The 26,441-nt window shown below is 45.4% G+C and overlaps 1 protein-coding gene across 24 annotated transcripts in view; it reads left to right on the top strand.

Moving 5' to 3' along the window:
- The window catches only part of MSI2 (musashi RNA binding protein 2), a 396,739-nt gene that overhangs the window by 329,920 nt on the left and 40,378 nt on the right, over positions 1 to 26,441 (top strand). For 5 of the 24 annotated variants that reach the window (XM_035139771.3, XM_088657826.1, XM_088657830.1 and 2 more), the window contains exons 11-12: positions 14,598 to 14,636; positions 24,185 to 24,304. The exons of 3 other annotated variants lie outside the window; for them this stretch is intronic. In XM_035139771.3, coding sequence (XP_034995662.1) covers positions 14,598 to 14,636; positions 24,185 to 24,304 — 159 coding nt within the window. Of the gene's footprint in view, positions 1 to 2,346; positions 2,448 to 14,597; positions 14,637 to 24,184; positions 24,305 to 26,441 lie in introns of those variants that run through there. 16 more of the 24 variants (XM_088657831.1, XM_088657832.1, XM_088657840.1 and 13 more) reach the window with 4 other exon arrangements.

The raw sequence follows: 26,441 nt of genomic DNA on the forward strand, positions 1-26,441 counted from the left end.
CTGAGGCATTGATAGGTAAGGTCTCCCTTGCATTAAAATACTGAAATATTCTGCCGTTAAGTTACAATTGCAGAGAACCTGGGACTGCCATTTGTTTTTATATTTTGATACCAGCAGACTCGCCACTAAGTGCTCTCTTTCCTTTGCTTGCTTTTTAAGCAAATAAAATGCCAGTTGACACTGCATGGTAATGTGATATTTACTCTTGTCAGGTGAAACAATGCCGCAATCCACCTGTTCCATTATGCGTGTTTGTTTTCATTATTTGAGTAGAGGGGAACGTGGTTTTTTTGGGGGGGAGGGGGTTGTTTGTTTGTTTTAGCTGCAACCATTTTGCTTTCTTTATGATGTCGCCTCTGTGGCATGCTTTTAAAATGATTTTTGGATAAAAATCTCTGGCATCAGTGTCAACTTGGCCTTCTCAGGGGTGACAGTCTCTACCCCAGGAGTCATTGGCTGCCTCTTATTGCTTGGATGAGTTTCCATTATTGAGGACTGAGGATGTGGAAAAGGTCTTTGGGGCTGTTGAAATAACCACTTGTGCTCTGAATTCACCTTCCTCGGCGCTTGATACCTGCTTGCGGTAAAGTAGTGTCTGAAACTGTCATGCTTATAGCAGCTCTTCTTCACAAGGAGAAGTGCTCTGCAGTGCTTACCAGTTTCTGGTGAGGTGCCTCTAATCTTAATTTATTGGGGAAGGTGATCATGTGGTTGATCATCTCCAAGTGCTCTTAGATTATCTGGACACCTTTAATCTGTTTTCAGGCCTGGCTTTGTGGCAAAAAATAGTCTTGGCCATGTTGTAGTAATCACCCTTTACTGCATGGGGGGCAGAGGAAGTGGGATACTATTGATTCTCTACTTTTCAGTATCTGTCAATGCCATTCACTGTAGTGTCTTCTGGAATATCCGACAAGATTGGGAATAGGGAACGCTGCCTTGCAGGGGTCCTACATCTGGCTTTTGGGTTAGTTTCAGGAAACAGGGAGAAAGATGGACTCTAGTGCTATGCAAGTGGAGGTATCTGTTGGGGTTGTCCATAGGGCTCTGTTCTGTCTGCTCTGGTGCTAAACGTCTGCATGAAACCACTGGAAAGAGGTGGTGTTTGGATTTGGAGTAAACCTAGCTGCCCTTTCCCTTTTCCTCAAATCCTTGCAATTGTGGCATTCTTGAGCAGAGGTCTACAGAGTCAGGGCTGCAACAAACGATTATTGGTGGTAGGTGGATCACCATCTGGGAGTAGGCAACTGGTCAGTCTATAGAAGGAATAGATCCACAGCTTTGAGGGGGTGTTTCTGGTTGCTTCTTGGGTGTTACTATGTGGCCAGAATTTCTTTTTCAAGCTTTACATAGGGCGGTGTCTTCATAATTCTCCTCGACAACCTCTTGGCAAAGCTCCTCTAATTTCCTTTGCATGAAGTTGACTTACAAGCGGTCCACAGCGGCATTGGCTGGACTCTTGACCCGAAGTGTCTCCTGGGGCCGTGTTACATTTGCACTGGTGGTTATGAGTTGTTTTCTAGGCACAGCTGAAGACATTTCCGTTGATATTTAAGCCCTACTTGGTCTAGGTAGGCCCTGTTTACTTGAAAGAATGCTTACCCCAATACAACCCTCTCCCTGGGTATCAAGATCAGAGGAGCAGGGCCTCTTGCAAATACCCCTACCTCCTGAGAAATCAAGAGAAGTGGCTCCCAAATCCACAACCTCCAAATGGTGGAGCAGCTGTCCTGCCCGGGGATCATCACCTGTCTGCCTCTCCATCTCTTCCTCTCTCTTTCCCTCTTCTCTCTCTGTGCCTTTAGGAGGCGAGGGGGGGGGGAACCATTCCCTTTTTTAATGTTACTATTCATTCAGCAGTCCTAAGCCTTGCTAGTTTTGACTCTCCTTTCTATAATGTGTCAGCTTGCCTTTTTTTTTTATTTCGTTGCTATTTTATGTTGTGGTTTTATTGCTTGAATTGTGAACTGCTTTGTAAAAAAAACGAGAGAAAATGGTATACACATTTAGTATATAATATATAAACCTTGTCATGTGCTCAATAATTCATGGGAAGAAATGGTGTCCGTCACCATCTGGGAAGGTGGAAGGAATGCCACACACTTTGACAACCAAGGTCGCAATCCTCAGCACACAACTTGGGAGTAAGCCCCATTGTACTCAATGGAATCTTCTTCTGAATAGACATAGATGGGATCCGGCTGCACTTCTAGCTTTCCTTACCCAATTATGCTTTTTGAAACCAATCAAAATTGCTTGCTATCCTGTTTCCCTTTTTTAAAAAAAGTTCTCGGACTTATCTTTACAGTTTAATCTATTAATTTCTGTTCTTATTTCACTTTGCAGACTATTTGCCGATTTCACAAGACATAATTTTTATCAACTAGTACTTAAAGATGCATAACAAATTAATCGGGGTTTACTGCAGTGCTAATGAGAGAGAGTGAGAGAGAGTGAGAGAGAGAAAGCCTGGGTGGTCTGTACTTTAATATATCAGTATCCACTGGAAAAAAATATGCTGCTCTTACTGACTCCTTTGGCTGACTGGACTATATTTTTTTAAAAGAAAATCTCCATATCTTTTTCCTGTTTTTTGATTTTTCCTCCTTCTTTTTGTCCCCCCCCCCTGTCCCCCCCCTTGTATGAGTTTGGTTTTTTTAATACCCACATGGAATGTAACTCACATCAGGGTGGGCTGCGGGTGAAGGCATTACAATTTCTCACAAACTTTTAGGGACAATTTCCTTGTCTTCACTGAGATGTGCTATTTGACCCACCTTAAAAAGTCCGGAAGGAAATTTCCGCTGGCACTTATTGCTATACATCACCTCTGAGACGCAACAGTAGCTATCCCTTGTTGGCATTCAGAATGGTGGTTGCAACCAGCTATTGGACAAATGAGGACGAATCTGATTAAAATTAATCCGGTTGGTGGAGGTCACTTTTGGTTTGGGGTGGATCTTTCAGTAGCCATTATGCTATGGCCTGCTCCACACCACCACAAAAGCCATAAACACTGGTTCAAATAACTGACCAAGAGCTCTGCTTAGAGAACTCAGTTGTGCTCCCTCTTAAATGTGAAGCTGCCTTGCCAATCAACTTATGGACCTTGGTGTTCATCATACGACTGACACTGAGTTGCTGCTGAAAGCAGAATCCTTGATGCCAGGCCGTGTTGTGATATCATCACGACACGTTTCCTGGTTAGCAGCAGCCCAGCCCTTCCCAGGCTTAATTGAGTGAACTGCTGGCAGCCAATTTGGCAGGCTAATCTGAGTTGTTGGGATGAGGCCTGGCTGGTCCTTGAGGTGGGCGGTCAATCTGTACAGGGGGCTTACCACCTTCAGACATTAGGTTAGGGGGCTGCCATGATGGAATCCTTTACACAGGGGCATTCCCTGCACATACCGTGTTTCCCCCTTTTTAAGGCGTAGTCATAAAGTAAGCCATAGCAGGCTTTTAATGTATTTGTTAAATAGAAGACACCCCCTGAAAATAAGCCATACCTCCGCGCTGCGCGGAGTGAGACCGCTAGCGCCCAGCCAGCCAGTGGGACACAGCACACTGGCCGCAGGAGGAGGAGGACGTCTGCCTCTTTTCGGGAGGAGGAGGCAGACGCCCAGAACCGGCTGCTGCAGCTGGGCCCGGCGGAGGCAAGGCCACTGCTCGCCCCTGGGGGCTGCGGAGGCAGCTGGGCAGGGACAGCCGGAGCCCAGCCGGGCAGCAGCAGCAGCAGCGGGAGGTGGAGTACGGTGCTGCCGGCCGCGGCAAGGAAGCAGGCACTCGAAGGTGGCGGCTACTGCAGCCCCGACACAGCGCGCAGCAGTGCCACTCCTCCCGAGGCAGCGGGACCCAGCAGCAGTGCCGTCCTCATCCTTCCGCTGCTGCGTGACTGGGCTCCAGCTGTCCCCGCCCAGCCTCCTCTGCAACCCCCAGGAACGAGGCGAGCAGCGGCTTGCTTCCACCTGGCCCGGCAGCAGCAGCAACAGCAGCGGGAGGATGAGGACGGCGCTGCTGCTGGGTCCCGCTGCCCCGGGACGAGCGGCGCTGCTGCGCGCTCTGTCGGGGCTGCAGCAGCCGCCGCTTTCGGGCGCCTGCTTCCTCCTGCCGTGGCCAGCAGCAGCACCATACTCGTCCTCCCGCTGCTGCTGCTACCTGGCTGGGGTCCGGCTGTGCCCGCCCAGCCTCCTCTGCGACCCCCAGGAACGAGGCGAGCAGCTGGCCCGGCAGCAGCAGCAACAGCAGCAGAAGGATGAGGACGGCGCTGCTGCTGGGTCCCGCTGCCCTGGGATGAGCGGCGCTGCTGCACGCTCTGTCGGGGCTGCAGCAGCCGCCGCTTTCGGACGCCTGCTTCCTCCTGCCGTGGCCAGCAGCAGCACCATACTCGTCCTCCCGCTGCTGCTGCTACCCGGCTGGGGTCCGGCTTTCCCCGCCCAGCCGCCTCCGCAGCCCCCAGGGGCAAGCAGCGGCCTCGCCTCCGCCTGGCCCAGCTGCAGCAGCCAGTTCCGGGCGTCTGCCTCCTCCTCCTGAAAAGAGGCATAGAATCACATGATTCTATGAAAAGAAATGCCCCACGGCATTGGCGGCAATGAGGGGAGGGTCTCTGGGTTGGCTGGGCACGGGAGTTGAGCATGGCGGCCCCAGGAGGAGCGCTGGCAGCGCTGGGCGCGCTCCTGGCTCTGACCACGCTCACCGGTGAAAAAGTATGACGCGCGCCCAGCTCCAAAGGTCAAAATGTAGATTGCTTAATTTTAAAAAATAAGACACCCCACCGAAAATAAGCCATAGGCTTATTTTCTTGAGTAAAATAAATATAAGACGGTGTCTTAAAATGTGGGAAACGCGGTAGAAATCTGGATGTCTGAGTTCCAACCTAGCCTTCCTCCTGACATGCTAGCTCTCTGTGTGCAGAGACTGAAGGAGCATTCTGTTTTGTGAGCCACTGCTTGCAGTTCAGACAACTGGGCCTCGCTGTCACTGCTCTGTGGCTTTAAGACTTCCATGGGAACTGGCTTTCCAGCTATATGACAAGTCTGGGCACCCTCCTATATTGATAATGCAACAAAGAAAATAGGGCCCTTCTACTTATTTCCTAAGTTTGTGAGAAATTGGCTGCATGCTTACAGTAGGACTGTGATGCATTTTAGAATATATGTTTGATTCACTTGTTTAAAATGTCAAAGTCACTGCAGTAGGAGTTGTGCTGTTCATTTAATAATGGTGCTTGATGTAATAACTGTTTAGTTTTTCTCTTTTTTTACCTTTTTTTTTGCAAGCTATGGCTTTTGAAACCTGTATGGCTTTTTTAATTATTATTTTGCGGGGGAGGGTTTTTGCTATTATTTGCTTTGCATTTGTGATCTTGTCCTAGAATGCATGATTTTGCAGACATTTAACTGTTGTATGATTTTTTTTCTTAATTCCTTTGGTTTCTTTTGTAAGTAGTTCACCTGTGCTTTTCTTTTCTTTTCTTTTTTTGGTAAAAAAAATCCTTGTAGAAAAGGTAGAAAAAATGATAATAAATTGTTACAATAGACAAGTTGTGTTTTTGCTCTCTTAGCTTGCGCTTTCAATTCGGTTGCACCAAATAACCAGTACCAATAACAATGTAATGAAATAATACATGTTAGTAAAAAGCATGGCACCTCTTTTCAACCTGCTTCACAGTTTTGGTTGCAGATTAAATGTTGCATTTTAGTTCAATATATTTAAATGAAAGTATAAAAGCAATGGGAATATGTAGATTACTGGTGGGCTGTATCTTTTTTGTTATGACAGCACAAAGATGGGCCATGCTGACCTCTGAGCGTCCTAGCTGTCCATGTTAAACAAAAATAGGCTTCACGGGCACAGGAATATTTTAGAGCAACGGCAGCTAACTTTTTCAGTCTGAAAATGGGGCCACGTTGACTCATAGTAAACCCCATACCAAAAGTCACACATCAACGTGGGGGTGGTCAAAAGTTTTTGTGTCGTTGTGTCAGTGTTGGAGGGGCAGTGTCACAAAACCTTTTGGCATCACAGCAGGGGACGAAGTATAAAAGAGTTTTATTTTTATTTTTAAAAGATAATGGTCACGTTTCAATGAACAAGTTGGTGGTTTGGGTCCTTGGAGAGCCACAATGAAGCTTTTGCATCACAGAACCACAGCAGGGGATCTATGGAGCAGTTAATAAAATAGGACTATCTGGGGAGAGGAGGTTTAGGGGGCACCAAAGAACCTCTTTTGGGCTGGATACGTCCTGCAGGCCATGGGTTAGCCATCCCTGTTTTAGAGACTGGGATGACAAAAAGCCCACTGAATTCATAAACAAAGAAATACTCAGAAGGAAACACAGATCAATCGTGGTCAAGCTCTTGGTTTCCAGGTCTATTCTGGAAGGTATTTGAAAAGTGTTTTTCGATGTGTTGTTGGGGTTGTTTGTTTTTTAATACATGGGAGTGAGTAGCACTCTACTGTAAAATAAATACAATTCGTCAATCCACTGCAGTTTGCCACCTGTCTCTTTAAAAAAAAGAATGACACGCAAATCACATTAACGCAAATCACATGCAAGAATAAGAGTACAACAATGCTGAGGCCTTCCTTCACTTCATGCCTCATTTTGCGGGGTTCTGACCATAAAATTATTTAGGTGCTAGTTTTTCTCAGCTCATGAAATCTGCCCTGGTTTGGCCAAGCTAGACCTGTCTGCAGTGTTGGGGTGTCCATGCATGAATGTGCACGCACATAAAATGAGCAAATGAAGAGGGTGATCAAATGGAGTTTTTACATCCTGACTTAGATGTGTTCAACCCTGGGTAGGACCCCAAAAACTTAATTCTGAAAGTTGCAAGTTTCATCAAAATTTGTGAAATGTGTCAGACTGCAGTTCTGATGAGACTTGAATCTATTATTTACTTACTTACTTACTTACTTACTTACTTACTTACTTAATCAGTATGGTCCATGACGGAGAGCATTCTCGGTTGTATTGGTGTGCAACTCAAACCCCACAATTGAATGACACTCCACCTTACCTGGGTCACATCAATGGCACCACCATCATTTTATTCCGCAAATAAAAAATTGAAAAGGGAGTTTTAAGTCTATACCGGGGTGGTGGAAAGTATTTTTTAACCCAACCACAGTTAGTTTGACTTGTTTTAGAAACATGGCTTTAATCTGAGTTTAAAGGCACTTTGCAAAAATGGAAAGGATCATCTGGATTTGTGCATACAGTTTGCTGCTGCTTTCAGTTTGTGTCACGTTCCCCCGCCATGCAGACAGGTATATGGCCAAACAGGTAAAATGTGTGTCTTTTCACTAACTTGATCCATGGATTCCATGCAAGCAAAATGAAATGGCAGCACAAACGGGCTGAAAGATGCATCCCATCGCACAGATGAAGAATAATTAAAATTCACAAGACAAAAACCACCCTGAACATGCATTTCTTTTAAAGGTCTTAGCTTGGGCAAAACATTGACCTTCTGTTTTTGTGTTGAACTTTGGGAGAGCAGGAGCCTTTCCAGATAATGAAAAAAGTAATACATTTTTGTGCATTAATAACATTGGTGATGACTGTGGCCCAAATTTCCATCCCCTTGGAATACTTTTAGGGGGAGTAGACAATCTTGTTTTTGTTATAAAGGGCCATATCTGTGCTCCAGCACTTGAGTATGGAAGAGTTTGGCCTTTACATTTTGCTTTAAAAAAGGATCACAGGTGGAATAAAAAAATCGTAAGTTAACAAAGTAAAAAGGGAATGAAAAAGGAAAACAATTCAACTTGTCATTCATAATTGTATTAACATCAGTCTTCGGATACATCCTTAATCTTTTTTTCCCCTAACCTCAAATGCTTTAGCCCAAGCTTCCCCAACCTAGCACTCTCCAGATGCTACAGGCCTACAAGACCCATCCTGGCTGAGCATTGGCTATGCTGATAGGGGCTGGTGGAAATTGTAGTCCAAGAACATCTGGATTGCACCCACTTGATTGTTTTGGTTGGCTTTTGCCAGCTGTGTTATATCCCTTTGAGATGGAGCAAGCAGGACTATGTGCAGTATTTGTTTTTATTTTGAATGGTAGATAAAATGTTATTGCATAGGTATCTGCTGGATAGTGTTTCTGACCTTTCTGGTATAAACATCACATTCTCCTTGTCTTATAATACTAGAACAGGAGGTCATCAAGTGAAACTAACTGGCAGTAGGGTCAGGACAGATACAAGGGAGACTTCCTTCACACAGGGCATCATTCCCTTAAGGAATTCACTGATTCAAGACAGGACGTCACCCACAAGCTTAGATAGTTTTAAAAGAGAAATTTGACCAGTTTATGAATTATGTGTCTATATGTGCCTATTCATGGCTCCTTCGTGTTCAATGGCACAAAAAGGGAAATGTTTAGTGGCACAGACAGCTATTTCCTTATTGGCATGTTAGTGAGCTTCCCATAAGCATCTGGGCTTGGTGATCTGATCCAGCAGGGCTCTTTGTTTGCTTTTAGATCTCCCGGCTATAGGGAGAATCACGTTTTCCCAGGGACAAAATTCTGCATCTGGACCATTGGGATGATGTGCTTTCCACACAGCAGAAGCATTCCCTTAGGAAAGATGTCTGAGCCCTACACACCCGGGACAAAGGTCTCCTGCACAAGCATCACTGAAATTTGTAGCAGTAGCACAAAGAGCACGACCATCCATGTTGATTTCAGTTGGGCTAGCTTGCAAAGGGCAATTTCCCTGAGGATTATGACCTTATTGTGATCAGCAGCCTTTCCTCTGGCTAGCAAACAATGGCAGTCTGCTTTGGTTCTGCAGCACTTGATCTGTTCCTTCCCCCACCTTCCCCCCCCCCCCCAAGCTCATGCTTAGCTCTTCAAATTGTGACCTAATCCTTCCAGCTCTGTACCTACTTTGTTTACCCAAAAGGTGCCAGCCACATCTGCATGGCATAAAACATCCCCCGACCCTTCCGAAGTGCATATTAAATCAGCCAGAGTGAGTTTAATTATCATTCGCCAAGCCCTTCCATTTTAATTTTCATCAGTGTGAAATGATATGGCACAGCCTGGATGCCCTCCGTGTGTGTGTGTGTGCGCGCGCACACACACACACACACTTCCACCCGCCTCCTGTTCTTTAATCAGTTCAAAAACTTTTGTTTCTCTTTGGCACAAATTTGTGAAAATAGAACATGGTGGGCATTCAATATGTTGTTTGCAAACCATGATGGCAGGAGGAGGGAGGGACCAGCTGCTGCTATTTCACTTTATTTATTTAAATTTGTAAGCCTTCCCTTCATTGTACCAGGACAGGTTACAGCAGAACATCAAACATCAAACAATATAAACTTAAAACAGCCACTCAAGCTATCCTTAGTACAACATACAATACTGCTGTAGCAGGTGAGCACACAAATCGCAGCTGGCCACATTGCCTAACCTCCTCCAAAAGCCTGGATAAAAAAATAATAATACCAGTATTCCTCTTTAACAGGCACCGAAACTCAAGTAAGTTCAATACCAGGCTCCACTCGAAATGGTCTTTCTTGTGCCAACATGTCATGCACTTCCCCTTACGGTGGAACCACAAGAAGAACCTCTCAATCTGATCTCAGTACATGGGCAGGTTGACAGAAAGGTGATCCTTCAGGAATTTGGGTTTTAAGATAAAAGGCTTTATTATATGGCAAGGTTAACATGTTGAATTAGTTTAGCGACGAAAAGACTGAGAGGAGATATGATAGCCATCTTCAAATCTCTTAAGGGTTGTCATGTGGATGATGGAGCAAGCTACTCCAGAGGGTAGGACCTGATCCAATGGATTCAAATTACAACAAAGGAGATTCTGGCTAAACACTAGGAAGAACTTTCTGATGTTAAGGTCTGTTCCGCAGTAGAATGGACTACCTACGAAGGACTCTGCTTCCTTGGAGGTTTTTAAGCAGAGATTGGGTGGCTATCTGTCAGGAATTCTTTAGCTGTGATTGCAGGGGTTTGGACGACCCTTGGGGTTCCTTCCAAGTCTCTGAATTGGGATCAGAAGCATATAGACAACAAGTACAGGTTCTTCAGGACTTACATTCTATGGTCCTGCCTATTGGTACTAGTCAGCAGTCTTACAGCTGCATTCTGGACTAGTTGGCAGCTTCTGGACAATCTTCAAGGGTAGCCTTACATAGAGCACATTACAGTCCTCCAGTCAGGAGGCTATTAGAGTGGGGATTACCATCCAGGAACAGCCAAAGCTAATAGTAGGCACTCCTTGCACAAAGGTCACTCGGGCTTCCAGTTAAAAGAGTTGGCTCCAGGAGCACCTCTAGACTACAAATCTGTTCTTTCAAGGCAGGTGTGACTCTATCCAGAACATACTATCTATTTAATTCCTGGACCAGAGAACTACCAATCCACATCACTCTGTTATGCAGGATAGATTAGGCTGGTCTTCATCTTCCTGTCTCCATGCAATGTGGGCATCATGGGAATTCAGGAAGCTGTCTTCTAGCAAGTCAGGTCCAGCTCAGTATTGCCTACACTGACCGGCAGCTGCTCTTCTGTGTTTCAGACAGGATATCTTCCCCAGCCCTTTTTCAGTCCATAGGCAGCATCCTCCACAAGCATAGCAGTGGGGAAAGTCTGTCTCCCCTGAGCCTTGTAACGATAAGGCTTCCCCACTCAGCTGGTCATTCATGAATAAAAATTAAAACACTTTAAAATACACACATTTGAATGTTTCCCTCTCCCTCCTTCACCCTGCTGTGACAAGGGGAGGCTTTTTTGTTGTCACATGACTGTCTTCAGGCTGTCCTGAAATGCCCTGGATTAGCCCAGTCACATTTGCTGGTATTTCGACTTAGAGTATTGTATACCAGGTTGAACAGATGTTTAACCAGTTACTTCCAAGGCGTGACAGCAACATTATTAAATGCTGAGCTGTTGAAATTGTTGGGAAGAAGTTTGGTCACCCTACTAGAATCTCATGGGTAGTAATCTCACTGGGAAGAGGGGGGAGTTGGGACCTCCCACCCACTCAGGGATGTTCCAGGTCCCCTTTCAGAGTTTTCAGCTTTAATTGCAAAAGCAAAACAAAAACAAAAACTTCCAGGACTTGATCCCCTCCCTTAGCAGCTTCAGTGCCGATTATTCCCTTAAGGCCACTGTAATTGTCTCTGCTGCGCCCATTGTGCAGCTGGGCTCATCAGGAACAGTGCTGAGGTACCAGTGAGAGAGTAAGGGTCTCTCTCACATACCAGTCTAGTGGGCAGATGGCATGCATGAGCCCAATGAAGGGCAGGTACATGAAGCAAACTTAAATAGCCCTAAGCTTGGGGGCGGGGGGAGGGGGCTATGGGTAGAAGAGGAAAGGTTGGGCTGAGAAACACAAGGCTCACCACTAGGTTCTTTCCCAAGGAAGGAGCCCCTCACTCCCATTAACCCAGCCACCAGGGGTTCTTGACTTTAAGCCTCGTGGTGCCAAGGCTGAGGAGAGACCACAGCTACCCAAAAGCCCCATAGTGTGGGGCTTGAAGTACCCCCTCAGGAGCTCCAGTTTCCAGGTCAAGATTCCTGGGGAATTAACAGCCACCATCTTTTTGCAGAGACAGGTTTTCAGACGGTCTCATGGTCACCACAAGGGGGAGCAAAAACCCACCAATAGGGCAGCCTGCCTGCACCCTGGGGAGCCACCCTGGGGTTCCGTCACGTGCAAGGTTGCTGAACCAAGCCACAAAGTGGGAGGGATTTGGTGTGAAGACAGGGAAACTGGAGCTGCAGGTGCCATGGACTTTTTAGGCAGGGGCAGCTGTGTTGGTGCTTCAGTGAAGCTGCCAGTTTAATCTTTCTCTGTGCCCTTGGAGACTGGAGTGGGAGGGGACATTACAAATATTCAGGTAAATGGAAATGCAGCTGGTGGAGCTAAAGGGGCAGGATTCAGCGTCATCCACTGGGTGGGTGTTCCATCTAGTCAGGATTTGGTTAAAGAGTGCTTTACTTGTAGCAGTAGAGAAACTAATGAGTGATTTCAAATGAGATTTGTAGAACCCTGAGCAATTTTGAAAATCCTCCTCCTTATTGGTTCTGATTAGTTTTCTGTGCTGTTCTTCAACTACCCATGTAAGTGCTTGTTAAGTTTTCCCTAAATGCCCAGGATTGGTGGTAATAAGAGGTTTTACAAGCATTTTCTGCTTAAGCCTTTTATAGCTGCCTGGCAGCTTGATAGGAAACTTCCCGTAGCTGTAAATGCAACATCATTAAAAGCTCATAATATAAAGGGTTATCATGAAATAAAAGGTGGTAGTAAATCTCTGCACTAAATCAAACTGTTGTGTGGCAGGCTTTGGTCTTAGACGCCTGGCTGTTCTGGGCCCTAAATCAGCCTAGTTAGCATCAAGCATTTGTTGCTGGTTGTGTGTCATAGGCTGGCTCTTACAGTTCTGTAAAACTGTATGTTTTTCACCATAACATCTATGACCGCAAAATGTGAAACATGAATTCATTGTGGCCGCTTGCCCCACTTCTCCTCATTGACAGCCTCAGTGGCTGGGAAGAGAGTAGGGGAGACGTGGGGCTTCTCTCCTTTGCAGCAGCTGCACATCATCTCTCTATCCACTCAGGGTCTGGTCCTGAGGGTCTTCTAGTGATCTGCAGATCAAATCAGGAAATGTCCTACAAGCAACATCTAGAAATTTACACTATCACCAGATTTTGTATTACCTGGCTTGGAACTTCAGTATTAGGAGGCCAGCAATCTGAAATCCTGAAAGTTCATCTTCAGTTTGGTTAAACATCTGCGCCAGGGAAGAATTTCAGGTTCTTCTTTCCTAACCCATTCACCCACTTTTCTTCTTCGATGTTCCAGGTGTGATGGAATGAAGGGAGGAAGTTCCTTCTAGCAAGTGGGATGTTGCCAATGGCTGCATGCCAGGCACTGGGAAATCTTGCCTTTGCTCCATAAACCCTTGCTGCCTCCTTCAGACCCTTTCACAATGTTGCCCAGACAAGGAAGGGCTGCAGCTATCATCCCGAGTGTGTAGGCTATCAGCAGGTTGTGGCTCCTTTAAATCTGAAGCAGGCTCAGAATTTCAAAGGGATGCATGTATATACATTTTTGGAATTTTATTTCTAAATTTCTGTTTTTTTAATCTGGTCCATTCCAAATGGGGCCAGGAACAGTCCACCCCTCATTCCTTCTCACAGTTCATTTGGAGGGACCCACAGGTGCAGCTGCTGGGAGACTTTCCATTAACTATTATTCACAGAAGCCAAACAGCACAAATGGAAGCACAGGTGCATGGCGAGTAGAAAGAGGGTTGTCCCACTGGAGGACTGGGGTCAAGTGAATCACATGGCCAGCCTGTTTTGCTTCCAAGGCATCTCGGTGCCTCTGAGTGTTTGCTGTTGCCTGGTGCGTATGTATAGAGCAATTTCCAAGAGCATTGCAAGTTGGGCAAAATCTATCAGCAAAGTGCCAGTGACCCTTTGTTAAGTGGTAACCTGGTATAGGGAACCATAAAAGCTGATCAGGGAAATGGTCCAAAATGTGTGGTGGTGGTGTTTTTAGGCTGCAAATATCTGATACAGTGGTACCTCGGGTTACAGGCACTTAAGGTTACAGACGCTTCAAATTACAGACTCTGCTAACCCAGAAATAGTAACTCGGGTTAAGAGCTTTGCTTCAGGATGAGAACAGAAATTGTGCAGCAGCAGCACGAGGCCCCATTGGCTAAAGTGGTACCTCAGGTTAAGAACAGTTTCAGGTTAAGAACAAATTAAGTTCTTAACCCGAGGTACCACTGTATAGGCAACTGTGAGCCTGTGGCCTAGTAATATTAATGGCAGCAGCAGATAACTTTTCTATCCAGCTGTTCGCCGCAAAACAATGTTAAATAATATTCAGGCTACCTGCACTATTTATGCTCTGGCTGTTGTGCATTGATTTCCCCACCCCCCGTTAGGAATTTTCACGTTTTTGGCTACAGTTCTTCATAGTCTGAACCTCCACATGCTTCCCAACTGTTTTCTCCCTCAAACCTGGAAAACCTGGGCAACTGCTTTTCAGTCCCCATGGGCCATCTACCAGGGTGGGAGGGTAAGAGGAAAGGATGTGGAGGCTGGGGAGGAAAACCCCCAACCCAACCAGACCCTAGGGGATTCTTGCTTGCACACTCCCTTCTTTTGAGGCCTCTGTTCTTGTCAGCTCCTGTGCCTGGAATACCAGAGTAGGCTCTCTAATGATGACCTCATTATGCGTGCCACTACTGAGCCCAAAATGCACTAATTTCCTGACCCGGTGAAATATATTTTAATAAGCTTGATCTAGAGCAGCATTTAAAGACAAAGGGAAACACTTAACGTGGCTGTCAAAATAAAGCACTCTTGGGCAGATGTTAAAAATGTTAACAGGATTAATCCGTCTGAAGCACCCAGGAGAGCCTACTCTGTTTGTATACCTTCTATTTGGCATTTTAAAGCACAGGGTTAAACTATTTCTTTGGAGAGAGAAAGAGAGGGGGAAACGGATTAAATTTTGAGGTCGTGCAATTTTTCTCAAATTAGTTTACAGCTTGCTGTGCTGCCCAGTAATGCCTATATTTGATTCTATGGATTTTTAGTGCTTACCGTGGGATCTTCAATCAAACCCAGTTACCCAGGCAAGTTCATTACACTTAAAAGTTTTAAAACCACCTCTTCGTCCGTCCTCTTCCCCCCCCCCCCCCCCCGGGAACTTTTTAGTAGAATTCTGTCTCTCTTGATGCAATGATGGACATCTCTGTTGTGCTTTTAATAATCTCTGCAAAACATTCCTGGCTTTGTGTACTTTGGTTTCAATGGGAGATGGAACAAATACTCACCAGGGCACTAGGAAGATTTGCACTGACAGCATCCTTTTTTGGGTTGTGACCAAAGTGAGACTTGCCTAGGGGTGCATCTGTAATATGCAGCTCAGAATGCAACAAGAGGTTCCATCATGTCACTCATGGTATTTAACATTTCATGAAATGACTGGATGAGATCATCCAGACGTGCAATGTCTGGAGTGCGGCGTCATAAGTAGATCAGTCATACCCAATTCTAACTCTCCCTTTCATCTGACCCTGGGAAGACAGTGTGAATTCTAAATAGGGGCCTTAAGTCAGCCGTGAATTAGATGAGTGTGAACAAAATTTGAAAAGACACATGTATTGTTGGCTGGGAATCTGGCCGATGCGGGAGATATATAGCCTATATTGGACAGGGTTGTACTTCCCCTAAAGCAGAGCTTCCAAACTTTTCATGTTGGTGACATGCTTTTTTAGATATGCATCATTTTGCAACACAGTAATTCAGTTTTACTAGCAAACTGGAGGTTAAACTAACCCCTTTCCAGCCCCGGGAGGAGCATGGGGAGTGTTTGCGCGATAGGCCTACTATACAAAGCAACCGGCACACTAATGTGTCGCGACACACAGTTTGGAAAGCTCTGCCCTAAAGACTGGTTTCCAGCTTATATGTGATTTGGGTTTGGCAATGCTCCTTGATGAAGGATCATAAGCTCACAGGTAGGAATATCTGCTTTGTGTGCAGAAGGTCCCAGGTTCAAACCCTGACATCTCCAGGAAGACTGGGAGAACCCCCCCCCCCCACTCTAGTCCTGGAGAGCTGCTGCCAGTCAGTGTCAAAAATAGTGACTTGGATGGGCACAATGGTCTGACTCAGTGTCAGCCATGTTCTTATGCCAGATGCCCCAGTAGTGACTTTGGCCAATATTGAACTCTTTCGCGGAGAGGAACGACCTAGAGCCATGGTAATTCATGCTTTGGTGACATCCAGATTGGATTTGCAGCATGCTCAGTGTGGGGCTGCCCTTGAAGACTTATCAAATCTCCAAACTAGTTCAGTATTTAGCTCCCCATGTTAACTGGGGAAGCCCCCGGAGATTGCATGATCCCAGTTTTGAAACAAGTTCATTAACTTCTAGTTGGTTTCTTGGCTCAGTGGAAGGTGCTGGGTTTGAACTTTAAAACCCTAAACCAGGGGTGGGGAACCCCTTTTCAGCCCAGGGGCTGGATAAAGAACTGGCTCACCCTCCACAAGCTATTTTTCACTGGGTTCAGGCTTGAGTATTCATTGATTGCCAAAATGCAGACCTTGCAGGCATTCTCTAACTCTCTAGTTTAACTTTCCCCCTCCTGATGCCCATCAGCCCCACCAAGCACAGCCGTGTTGGCACAGGCTCATGGGATTTGTAGTCCAAAACATCTGGAGTACACCTAGTCCTGCTTTAGAGGCAGCATGATCCAATGAGGAGGATTTCATTTGTTTATTTGCATTTCTGTACCACTCCATAGTGAAGTTCTTCCAGCAGCATGTTTGTAGTCAAACCTGAGAAAATCAGATTTTGAACTGTAGCTCAACTATGAATTCTCTGGAGAGTTTTGATCAAATTCATGCCTTCCTGGCCTTTGTTTCCCTTCTGTACCATGTGAACAGCTACGTATCTCAGTAGATGATAGTTGGGATGGAAGAGGCAAGGGTTCTATGTGTTAAAGCATAGGCACAGTCCTTGTGTTACATGGGTAACTTCTGTGGGGAGTGCAGGCATCACATGCCATAGTTATTAGTTATAACTCTTGCAGTGGCAGTTTTAATATTACATCCGAAAAAAATTTACAGCTCTTCTGGAGCTGTGTGGATTACTGATCTGGGGGAGAAAGAAATCAGCAGTGGTATTTCATGTTCACCCCAGGATTGTAAATCAATACACAAGTTTTTAAAGTAAATTGCTCATAATAATATTACACCCCAGACATTTCCTGCTTTTGCCTTTTCCAAACGTAGCCTCAGCCTGGCCCAGTTAAAGGAACCATGAAAGAGAGTCTCTATTTGCAGGAGCAGCTGGGAGCCTCTTAACTCTTTTTCCAGGCTGATCAAAGGGATTGGAAACTATGTTTGGGGGGAAAAGGTTATCAAAATTTCCTTTTGCTTTATTTCTCTCTGTTCAACCTGAAGACAGTTGTTGAATTCTTGGCTTTACAATATTTTGACCTAGGACAGGTATTGTATGAACCTAACCACAGACTTGTATTTTGAAGACTACATATTCTGCAAAGGGAGGGGAATAAGTGCTTTTTAAAAGGATAAAATCAGTGATACTGTTGGTGCTTTCCTCATTCTTGTGCATCTTCCTTTATGTGAACTTTTAGACCATGGAAAAGAACACTTTCCTGAGCATCTTTTCATGTGGCACCTATGAAAGGCCTTAGGCTGTGGATTCAGTACGTCACATTCCACTTTGCTTAATTCCCTTCAGGCCTCTTGGTCACTAAAGGGCAATCCGAACTAAGCCACAGACTTGGCACTTAAATTGGGCACGCGTAAAAATGATTTGCTCTTTCCATTTTTCCTCCCGAAGCCCAAGCCTGTCTGAATGAAACCTTTGTCATCACATTTAATCCCTGTTTGAGAACATAATGGCAAGGTAAGTTTTAATGCCATACAGGTGTTTTGCCTTTTTAGAGCCAGCAATCTAGTGCTTTTGTTCAGTCCCTTGTTTGTTGGGCTTTTGAAATTATTAAATTACCACTCCCTCAAACAAGCTGATAAAAAAGTGACCTCATAACACACCTAAAGGGGCGATGGGCTTTCCTTCACTGGATGTTTCCTAGAGGAGAGCTGTAGTTCTTGATCACCTTCCTCCAGCAGCAGATCAGATCAGAAGGTCGGCGGTTCGAATCCCTGCGGCGGGGTGAGCTCCCGTTGCTCGGTCCCAGCTCCTGCCAACCTAGCAGTTCGAAAACACGTCAAAGTGCAAGTAGATAAATAGGGACCGCTACAGCGGGAAGGTAAACGGCATTTCTGTGCACTGCTCTGGTTCACCAGAAGCGGCTTTGTCATGCTGGCCACATGACCCGGAAGCTGTATGCCAGCTCCCTCGGCCAATAATGCGAGATGAGCGCGCAACCCCAGAGTCGGTCACGACTAGACCTAATGGTCAGGGGTCCCTTTACCTTTAAGAACCCCTTCAGCTCAAGAAACACCAGACACCACCCAACCAAAGTTCAGCACAGTCAGTCTCGGTGGTTTCAATGACATACTTGAGCATTTGTTTAAATCAGCGAGTCAATAACGTTTATTAAATAGTCCAAAAGAAGATATTTTTTACAGTTTTTCTTGAAAAGCAACAGCATACCACCAGGCAAGCATTGTGCTGTTCCAAGTTCTTTTAAACCTGTCAGATGAAATGTGAGGTCAGAAGTGAATTGATAATGTTAATAATAAGACTGCTTGCCTTCCCCTCATGATGTTGTTTCCGCTGTGGAGAAAACACTTGCTCGAACAGAGCCTCTCACCAAATTGGGGCCTAAGGGCTTCTACGTCAAACCCAGATGTGTCCTTCTCCCCAACATGGCTGTTAGGGAACCTATTGATGCAGGAAGCATGGGGGGGTAGAATATTATCTGTGAAAAATTGAACTCTAAATGCCAGCTTTAGGTCTCGCTGACAAATAAAGGCAGCATGAAATTGATCGGAATCCTGGGGGCTTTCTTGGGCAGCGCTGGAGCCCATTCAAAACATTAATTGTAAAATATCTGCTAATTGGAATGCCTAAATCCACTTTAGTGCTTTTGAATGGCTCTGGCGTCTTGTTTTTCTCCAGGCAATTAGAAGTGCAACACAGACAAAGGAGCTTGAGAGATCTGTTCAGCAGGGACAGTAGTGTTTGGGCCTTTGGATAACACACTAGGTTGCAATGGAGTCTCAGGTGTCCTCCTTCAAACTTTAATAAGCTGGCACAGCACAGGATCTGTAGGATGGAAGTTCTTGATCAGGACTGGCTCTGCTTCCCATCCTTTGAGGACCAGCCTTGAAGTGAAACAAGATGCTGTTTTTTGAGTGCTTGGAAATTGTGTCTCGCCCCCCCCCCAAGGTATTTTGGATGGGAAACCCATAGCATACAGATGATGTTGTTGTTGTTGTTGATAGTGGCTTTCAAGTTTGTGGCAACTTTTTCACCCAGTTGTCCAAAAGACATATTGAAAAATAAAGTGGCATCTGAGTTTTTTAGTTCAGCATTTGAATTGATTTGAGAAGAACATCATAAAAGGGATGCGCGCAAGATGAGGCATGGCTGTATGGCATGGCATTTTGGAGGTAAAACTTATTTTTTTGCAAATTTCTTCAGAGGCATCTTTAAAATATGTTCTTGGGTGTGAGGAATTAAACCTGTTACTATATTTGTGATTGGATAACATTTAGCTTGGTAGGTCTACAATTGTCGAAGAAGCACATAAACTGCTTTCAATAATAATAATAATAATAATAATAATAATAATAATAATAATAATAATAATACCTAACTGCAAGTACTTTGCAATCATTTTTAATGATTTCTATGCAATTTTACACACATTTTACTTACCAAGTGGAATTTGAAAGTTTGAAAATTCAACACGCCCTAGTACGGCAGCCTGTTGTCCTGGATCCATTGGGTTAGGGAAGGGAATGTAGCTCACACTCAAAACAAAATGTGTCCTTTCTTGCTGTAGGCCCCAGCCTTTGCTGATGACTCCAGTCATAACATTCTTATTTTTATTGAAAGGAACACCTGAAATCACGCTGAGGGTGGCCTACAGGGATTCTTTCCTCCCCCAAGTAAAGGCAAGAAGCCAGACTTGGGAAAACATGTGACTACCACCCTCAAGCCTGATCTCTGAACTATATCTCTGATTTATATTCTTCCAGCCTGTGCCGCAAGGGAAGCAACATGGTGCTATTTAGATGTTGTGGGCTGGAACTCCCATCAACCCTACCCAGCATGGATTTATTTACGGTTTCAAATGTACAGCGTGCCCTTTCTTCCCAAGGTGAACCCAGGGCGGTTCACAATAATAACTTTTACAATTTGAAAGATGACTTTAATGTATTGCAAACTGTGGTATAAAAACTCCATAAAGCTACTAGCCAAAAACCTGGATTAACATTGACAATTATAATGAAAGTCTTTTTTTGTGTTTCTGAATGCAGAAAACTCCTTAGGGTGATCCACAGCTGGGGTGCCTCCACTAAGAGTGCCTTATCTTGTGTCCCTGTCCCTCATGCTATTCCTATTGATGTGACCACAAGCAGGACACCCCCACCCTGGCAAATTGAAAATTTGGAAATGGGTGGTACTTTGGTCCCAGGTCATTTAGAGCCTTGTACCCCAGTACATCTTGAACGGAGCTGGGCAGCTCACAGGATGAGAGGAGTTGCCATCCGAAACATCTGGAGGAACCTCCATATTACATATTATGTGCCATATTGTGCCTTGCCATTCTATTAAAAGCACGATGCTTTCCTGGTTCTTAAGCAGCATTTAATAACTCTGCTATCCAGCCAAGCACTCCATGATGTTGGAAGGCTAGCACCATATTTCATATTAAGCTTTGATGATGGTTTCAGAGTGCCACAAATACCAACAGCTACATTGCTTATTTGAAGAGCATCTAAAGCTTAATTATTTGGTGGGAGTGCAGATACAGCTGTTTTGGGCAGTACCCATTCACTGCACCTCAAGATCTGAACTCCTTGGAGTTGCGAGTTGCAGGTGATGGTATCACACTAGGAAATAACAATTGAAAGAAGCGTTCTGTAGTGAAGTGGGTGCTATCTACTTTCATAAAAACAGCTTGTCTCGTAGTAAGAACTGCACGAGGAAGTGTGCAACATGTTTGGAGCAGCTGTATTCTTACAAGTGTGTACAAAGCAGTGTGTAAAGGCAAGGATAGGCCAATAGATGCTGTAGACAAGTGAGGCCTGGGTTCAAATCACCATGAACTTTACTAAGTGACCTCAGGCAGAGTTTCTATATCTTAGACTAACCTACCTCGCAGGGTATGAGTGAAAGGTCTATTTGCAGCAAAGGAAGACCCATGTCTGCTGCCCTGAGATCCTCAGAGGAAAACATTCAAAAAAAAGTAAGAAGTCTATAAATGCAGCCTGAAAGGTGTACTCCAAGGCTGGTATCAGAGAGGAGTCTTGGGATGTGTTGTGCCTCCTCTTGGGTGATAAAATGTCTCAGGCAGAGGTCTATGAGGAGCAGAGAATCTGAGTCACTGTTAAAAGTAATCAAGGCTCCCCCCCAGCCCTCCCCCCCAATCTACCTTTGGCTACACTACATGACCCAAAAATGGCATCATGGCAACTAGGAAGCAAGAGCTATTGTATAGGCAAGCTGAGGGACTGGTGCTATGACTGAGCAAGGATTTTTGGGAAGGGACAAGGAAAAACTTCCTTTAGCTTCCAGTTGTTTGGTCCAGAAAGTAATCTGTTAAATTGTTACACATCTTTGCCTTTCAGTAGCAAACATCCAGACAAACTTCCTTCCTCTTCCATTCCTGCTGTTGTTGACACCCATCCTATCCCTCTATTGTTCACCCTGATGTTGTACACAAGTGTCATAAGAAAACATGATTGCTAGATCTGGGGTGTGGCAGCCTCTGGAAGCAGGTGTACAGTACTTGATAGGTGACCGGCATGCCCATCCCAGCTGATATGGCATCCAGGTGTGGACATACTGAAAATGATTAAGCTTTTGCACTTGCTTGGGTCTAGTCTCTGCAAGCAGTTTCTCTTTTCTTTCCTGCCCAGCCACTGCAACCTTGATAACCACTTCAGCACCACAATTGAAGAGCATGCCAATTAACCTCTACATTTAATGAGAATGGGACCTAGCTTTTCTTTGAGCAAATATTTTGTGTATGGGGGACGGGCTCCGAGGACAGCTGCATTTATTTACCTGGAATGTTTTTTTTCCTCCAACAGCCCTATTACCATATTTAAATGCAAGTATGTCTCTTAATTCATATTTTGCAGTAGTTTAGAGACACTTTAGCCTCTCACTTCTGTTCAGTTTTTCCCTGTTAGCAATACATGTAGCTACAGTGATAGAACTAGAGCTAGCAGGCTTGTAGTTGGCTGAGTTCTTTTTCTCTCTTTTTATCGTTTCCTCTGCTTTCCGAATCCTCTTTTATTTTCTTTGTCTCTGGCCTCCATATGGTTGTCTTCATAATGACGAACTATGAGCAGCGTAATCACTGGCTAAGTGTGCCTCCTGTCTTTTGTCATCACAACCAAAATTGGCAATACAAATTAGAGTTCTCCAAAGCTCACCTTAAATTAACTCTGAAATTACTTAAGTTCTTTGGGAAAAATGAGAGGAACTTGGGTGATTTTTCTGAGCCACTCCGAGGGCTCAGAGAAATTATCAGCCTTTCTGCCTTCTCCTTCCTTTAAAGGTCTCCCCACACGCTCCCAGTTTCATGATCTTAATTTTGAAGTAATGGTAGCAGCACTGAAAGCAGACCAACATGTTAGCTAACAAACTACTGGCCCATGGGGAACTGTGACAGATGTAGTTCTCTGAAGAGCCACTGCCCTCATTTAAGATCAAATTTGGGTGGGTATATGGATTCTGTAGGGGCAAGGCAACTACATCTCCTATGCTGTCTTCTTCCCCAGAAGGCTGCTCCGACTGCATGACGGAAGTAATGAGAGAGGGTGGAAACCCTCTCCTCTCTTCTCCCTATGTACTTGGAACTTTTGCTGCTGCTGCCACTGCTACAGCTTCAATGGCAGAAGTAGATTTAGGGCAGCAAGACTAGTTCCCCCACACAGGGCGCCAGGCTGAGGGGGTGCCTTCCTGCCTCCTTTCCAAAGCCTAGTAAGTGCTTGCCGAGCTTTGGGAAGGAGACAGGAGGACTCCAGGACCCTGCCAGAATACTCATGCCTCCGTCCCAAAGCCCGGCATCTCACCTACCAGATTTTGGGAATGCGGCACAAGGGCAGTGTCAAATTTTGGCCTCGCCCAAGGCATCATATTACCAAGATCCACCCCTGTCAGTGGAAGGTAAGGGAGGAGAGTGTGTTCTGGGATGGCTGGCAGGAATAGGCAGGGGAAAAGCAAGCTCACATTCTGATTAAAACCGGGGGGGGGGGGAATTGGGGGCTTTTAAAAGCTAACCCCTCATTTGAGGTGGAGTTTTAACAAGCCACTAAAGCTTGTTTCTGAACCCAAGCTCAGAGGACTGCACCAACATCCCTGGACAAAATTTGACAAAGGCCAGAAAACCCTCCCAGCATCTCCTTCTCCCCGTAGCCCAGGGCATCTTTGATTACCAGCTCCTTATTGCTTTTGAGAAGTTCCTCCTCCTCAATGGTGGCTGGTCCCTATTGTGCAGCCCCAACTGCTGTTCTACAGATCCTTGACTTGACTGTCAGCACTTGCAGACTCTTGGCCTGTAGAATTGCCTTCCGCATAACCTTCTGCCCTGCCCTGTCTCTGCAGACCGATCTCAGTGTAGCCATATCCAGGAGTCTTCCTCATTCGCATCTAGGCAGGGCACAGGGCCAGCTCTAGGTATGAGAGGAACCCTCAACAATGATGGGCCTTTTGGGCTCCCTCCCACATCAATGACCTCCCTGTAGCCTTACCTGGTGGCAGTGACACACAGCAGCAGCACTCGGATGAGCACCAGGCAGTTGTGTCTGGGGAAGCTTCCATTTTTGTTTCCCACAGTGCCCCTTCCATAACCTCCATTCAGAGCATTGTGGAGGATTAAAAGGGTGTCCCTCACTCAGCAGGATTCCAGAAATACTATTATATATATATATAGCTGCCAGAGTGTGCTGTGTATTGATGCTGGACCTGGTGGGGGCTTTGATGTTCATAGCAATAGAGTGCAGTGCTTGGCAGGAGTTGAAGCTTGCTTCTTCCCCCCACCACACTCATCCCTTCAAGCACTTTTCTCCCCCAGCCCAAATCACTGGATCTAAGGCTCACTGCCTGCCTTCTGCTTTGACCCGGGAGTTCCGTTTTGTGCTGCTTCAATGGAAGATCCACTCACATGTTGATTTTGAATTTTTGCACAAAATAAGAAGGAATATAGGCTCCCGTCTCCGCTCCCATTTACAACTGTGCTGAATTGCTCTGAATTTCCCCATTATTATGTCCCATGGGCAGCTGCCACTTTTACCTTGCAGGAAAAAGGGAATGGCATCAAAGCGCTTCCACTCTTAAGACCCACCCAGACTCCTCTGCAATCAATGCTTTCTCATCCACACACACAGTTGTTCCCCCTCATGCTCGCCCTTAACCTGCCTCTTTTGTTGTGGCCGTTGTTAACACTGGCTGTCCATCGCACCTTTCCTCTTACCCCTTCTTGTTTTTCCCCACGGCCAGGTTTTCCGGCAGCAGCCTATGGACCAGTAGCAGCAGCGGCAGTGGCAGCAGCAAGAGGATCAGGTAGGGGGGGCCGTGGAAGAGGCGGCTACATGGCATACCTTCAGAATGCAGGGCCAGGTAAAAGCTCTGTCGGTATTCTGTGTGGCTGCAGCTGTCCATCCCTTTCTCTGACTTTTCTCACAGTGATCTGGGGGTGCGGGGAGACCCACCAAACAAAACCAAATACTACAAGCAGAGCCCATAAAACTCAGAGCAGAGGATAGGCTGTAAGACCAGGTGGTCTTTGCGCTTCCACCCAATACAAAGACCACCCTTCTGGGAGCTGTCAACTGGACCTTTTATGAAAATGTCATGGACAACAAAAGTTTTCCTTTCTCCACAGTTTGCACTGGGCTAACAATGCAATCACACTCACAGCCACATATACATACCTGTTAATTCCTCAACTTGTTAGGACAGCAACCTGCATCTCCAACTTTAATGTTTGGGACGAATGCAGTGAGTACCGTTAAGTTACTCTCAGTGGTGGCCCAATCCAAAGCAAGAAACCACATATCCATTAATATCAGCAAGGATTCCAAATTATGGTGTTTAGGAATGTTTTGTCAAACTTTGTTCTATGGAGGGTACCATGATCAAACTCCTACAAATCAGCTTAGTGTCCAGCTATTTAATAAGTTCCATTTATTCATCTGTTTCGTGAGAAAAGGGAACTGGAGACTGTGTCCCTGCCCTTTGAAATGGGGACACTCCAGATCTGGCCAATGTGAACAGGTCTAGTATTATACAGAATAGGGTGAGCAGTGCAGCTTTGCCTTCTCTCTTGCCATTTTTAGGTGGCAAATCTGGTCAGCTGGACCTGGGTGCTAGAACAATAGTTCTCCCCAGTTACTTCGCAGTTCAGACATCTCACTAAAATATGGTTAGGGATACTTAAGCATGGTTCTGGTGTGATGTTTGAATTGACAAAACCATAGTTTGCAATTGGCCAACAAACCAGAATCCGATACAATGACGGAAGCTGATTTACAAACTGGATTTTGTGCTAACTCTGGTTTGGTGTGATATTGATAGCCATTGTTTGACCTCCAGAAGCTGTACCAAAAGGGAGAGGAGAGTGATTTGATGGACTTAGGAAGCTGTGTGGCAGAAAACAACAGCAGACAAGCTGTTCTAAACTATGGTCTGCTAGTATGTTTGGAAGCTCATACCAAGGTTTTGGTTCTAAACTAGGGTTAGCACAAATGGCGACATGGCATGATGTCTAAATTGCATCATAGTTTGGAGTCAGTTGCAGTTTTAGGAGTGCAACCTAAATCAGGGGTGTTCCACCTTGGCATAAATTGGAATGGCTCTCTGAAGACCATAACCTTTTGCAGACACCTTTAAAAATACTATTTGCTCTTTGAGCTTGAATATTGTTCCATCTTTTGTTACCTGCTGCAAACTCTGGCTCCAGTTTCATAAGAAATGTGTGCCCACCTATAAAAAGCTCCACTTCCTTCAACTCTGTTCTCCAGTGCCCCTCCTGCTAGGGGAAGTAGTTAAGCCGCTATTATATCCTAGCATTCCAATTTAGGGGAAAGTGAATTATCTCTTTGGCATAATTGAGTGAAATCATGAGTGGGCTGCTAAGACTTACCAGTGCCTCTCTTTTGCTGTATTTGCTTGTTGGCTGATACCTTGGTTGTGCCTGAAGCCATTCTGAACCCTAAATACAAAGCAAGGACAAAGGGTAGACTGCTGCTTTCAGTGGGTTTTATTGCTCCCCAATCTATCTTGCTTGCTCATCTCTGTGTACTGTCTTGTGCGTTTATCCGGCCGTTTGTTCTTGCTAATATTAACTGGGTTATTGCACTGGGGGTGGCGGTGGGGGCAATTGGAGACAACACAATTGGGCCCAAATTCCCCAGCCAGATTGTACACGTTGAGACATGTAGCAAACAACTTGGTGGTAACTGTTTTATTCAGCTCTCTCATGATGAAGCTTGTTCTTTGACATGAAAATTTCTACACTCATTAGCTATAGGCCTCTTCAAACCGACACAAAACAAAAGGTCCCAGAGGTGGGGGAAGTGCTGTCAAGCAGCAACACACACACCACAATAAACTTTGGCGGGTGTGGGTGTGGGGAGACTGAATTATTTAGGGTCCAAAGTGGGATGTTTGGAGAACTCCGTTCCATGCAAACTGGCACTGCTTGCGGGGCTACAAAGGATTCATCCGTAGCAGTTTATCGTTGTATGTAGGGAAT

The sequence above is a fragment of the Zootoca vivipara genome, chromosome 14, assembly GCF_965207765.1.
Source record: "Zootoca vivipara chromosome 14, rZooViv2.hap1.1, whole genome shotgun sequence".
Lineage (NCBI taxonomy): Eukaryota > Metazoa > Chordata > Lepidosauria > Squamata > Lacertidae > Zootoca > Zootoca vivipara.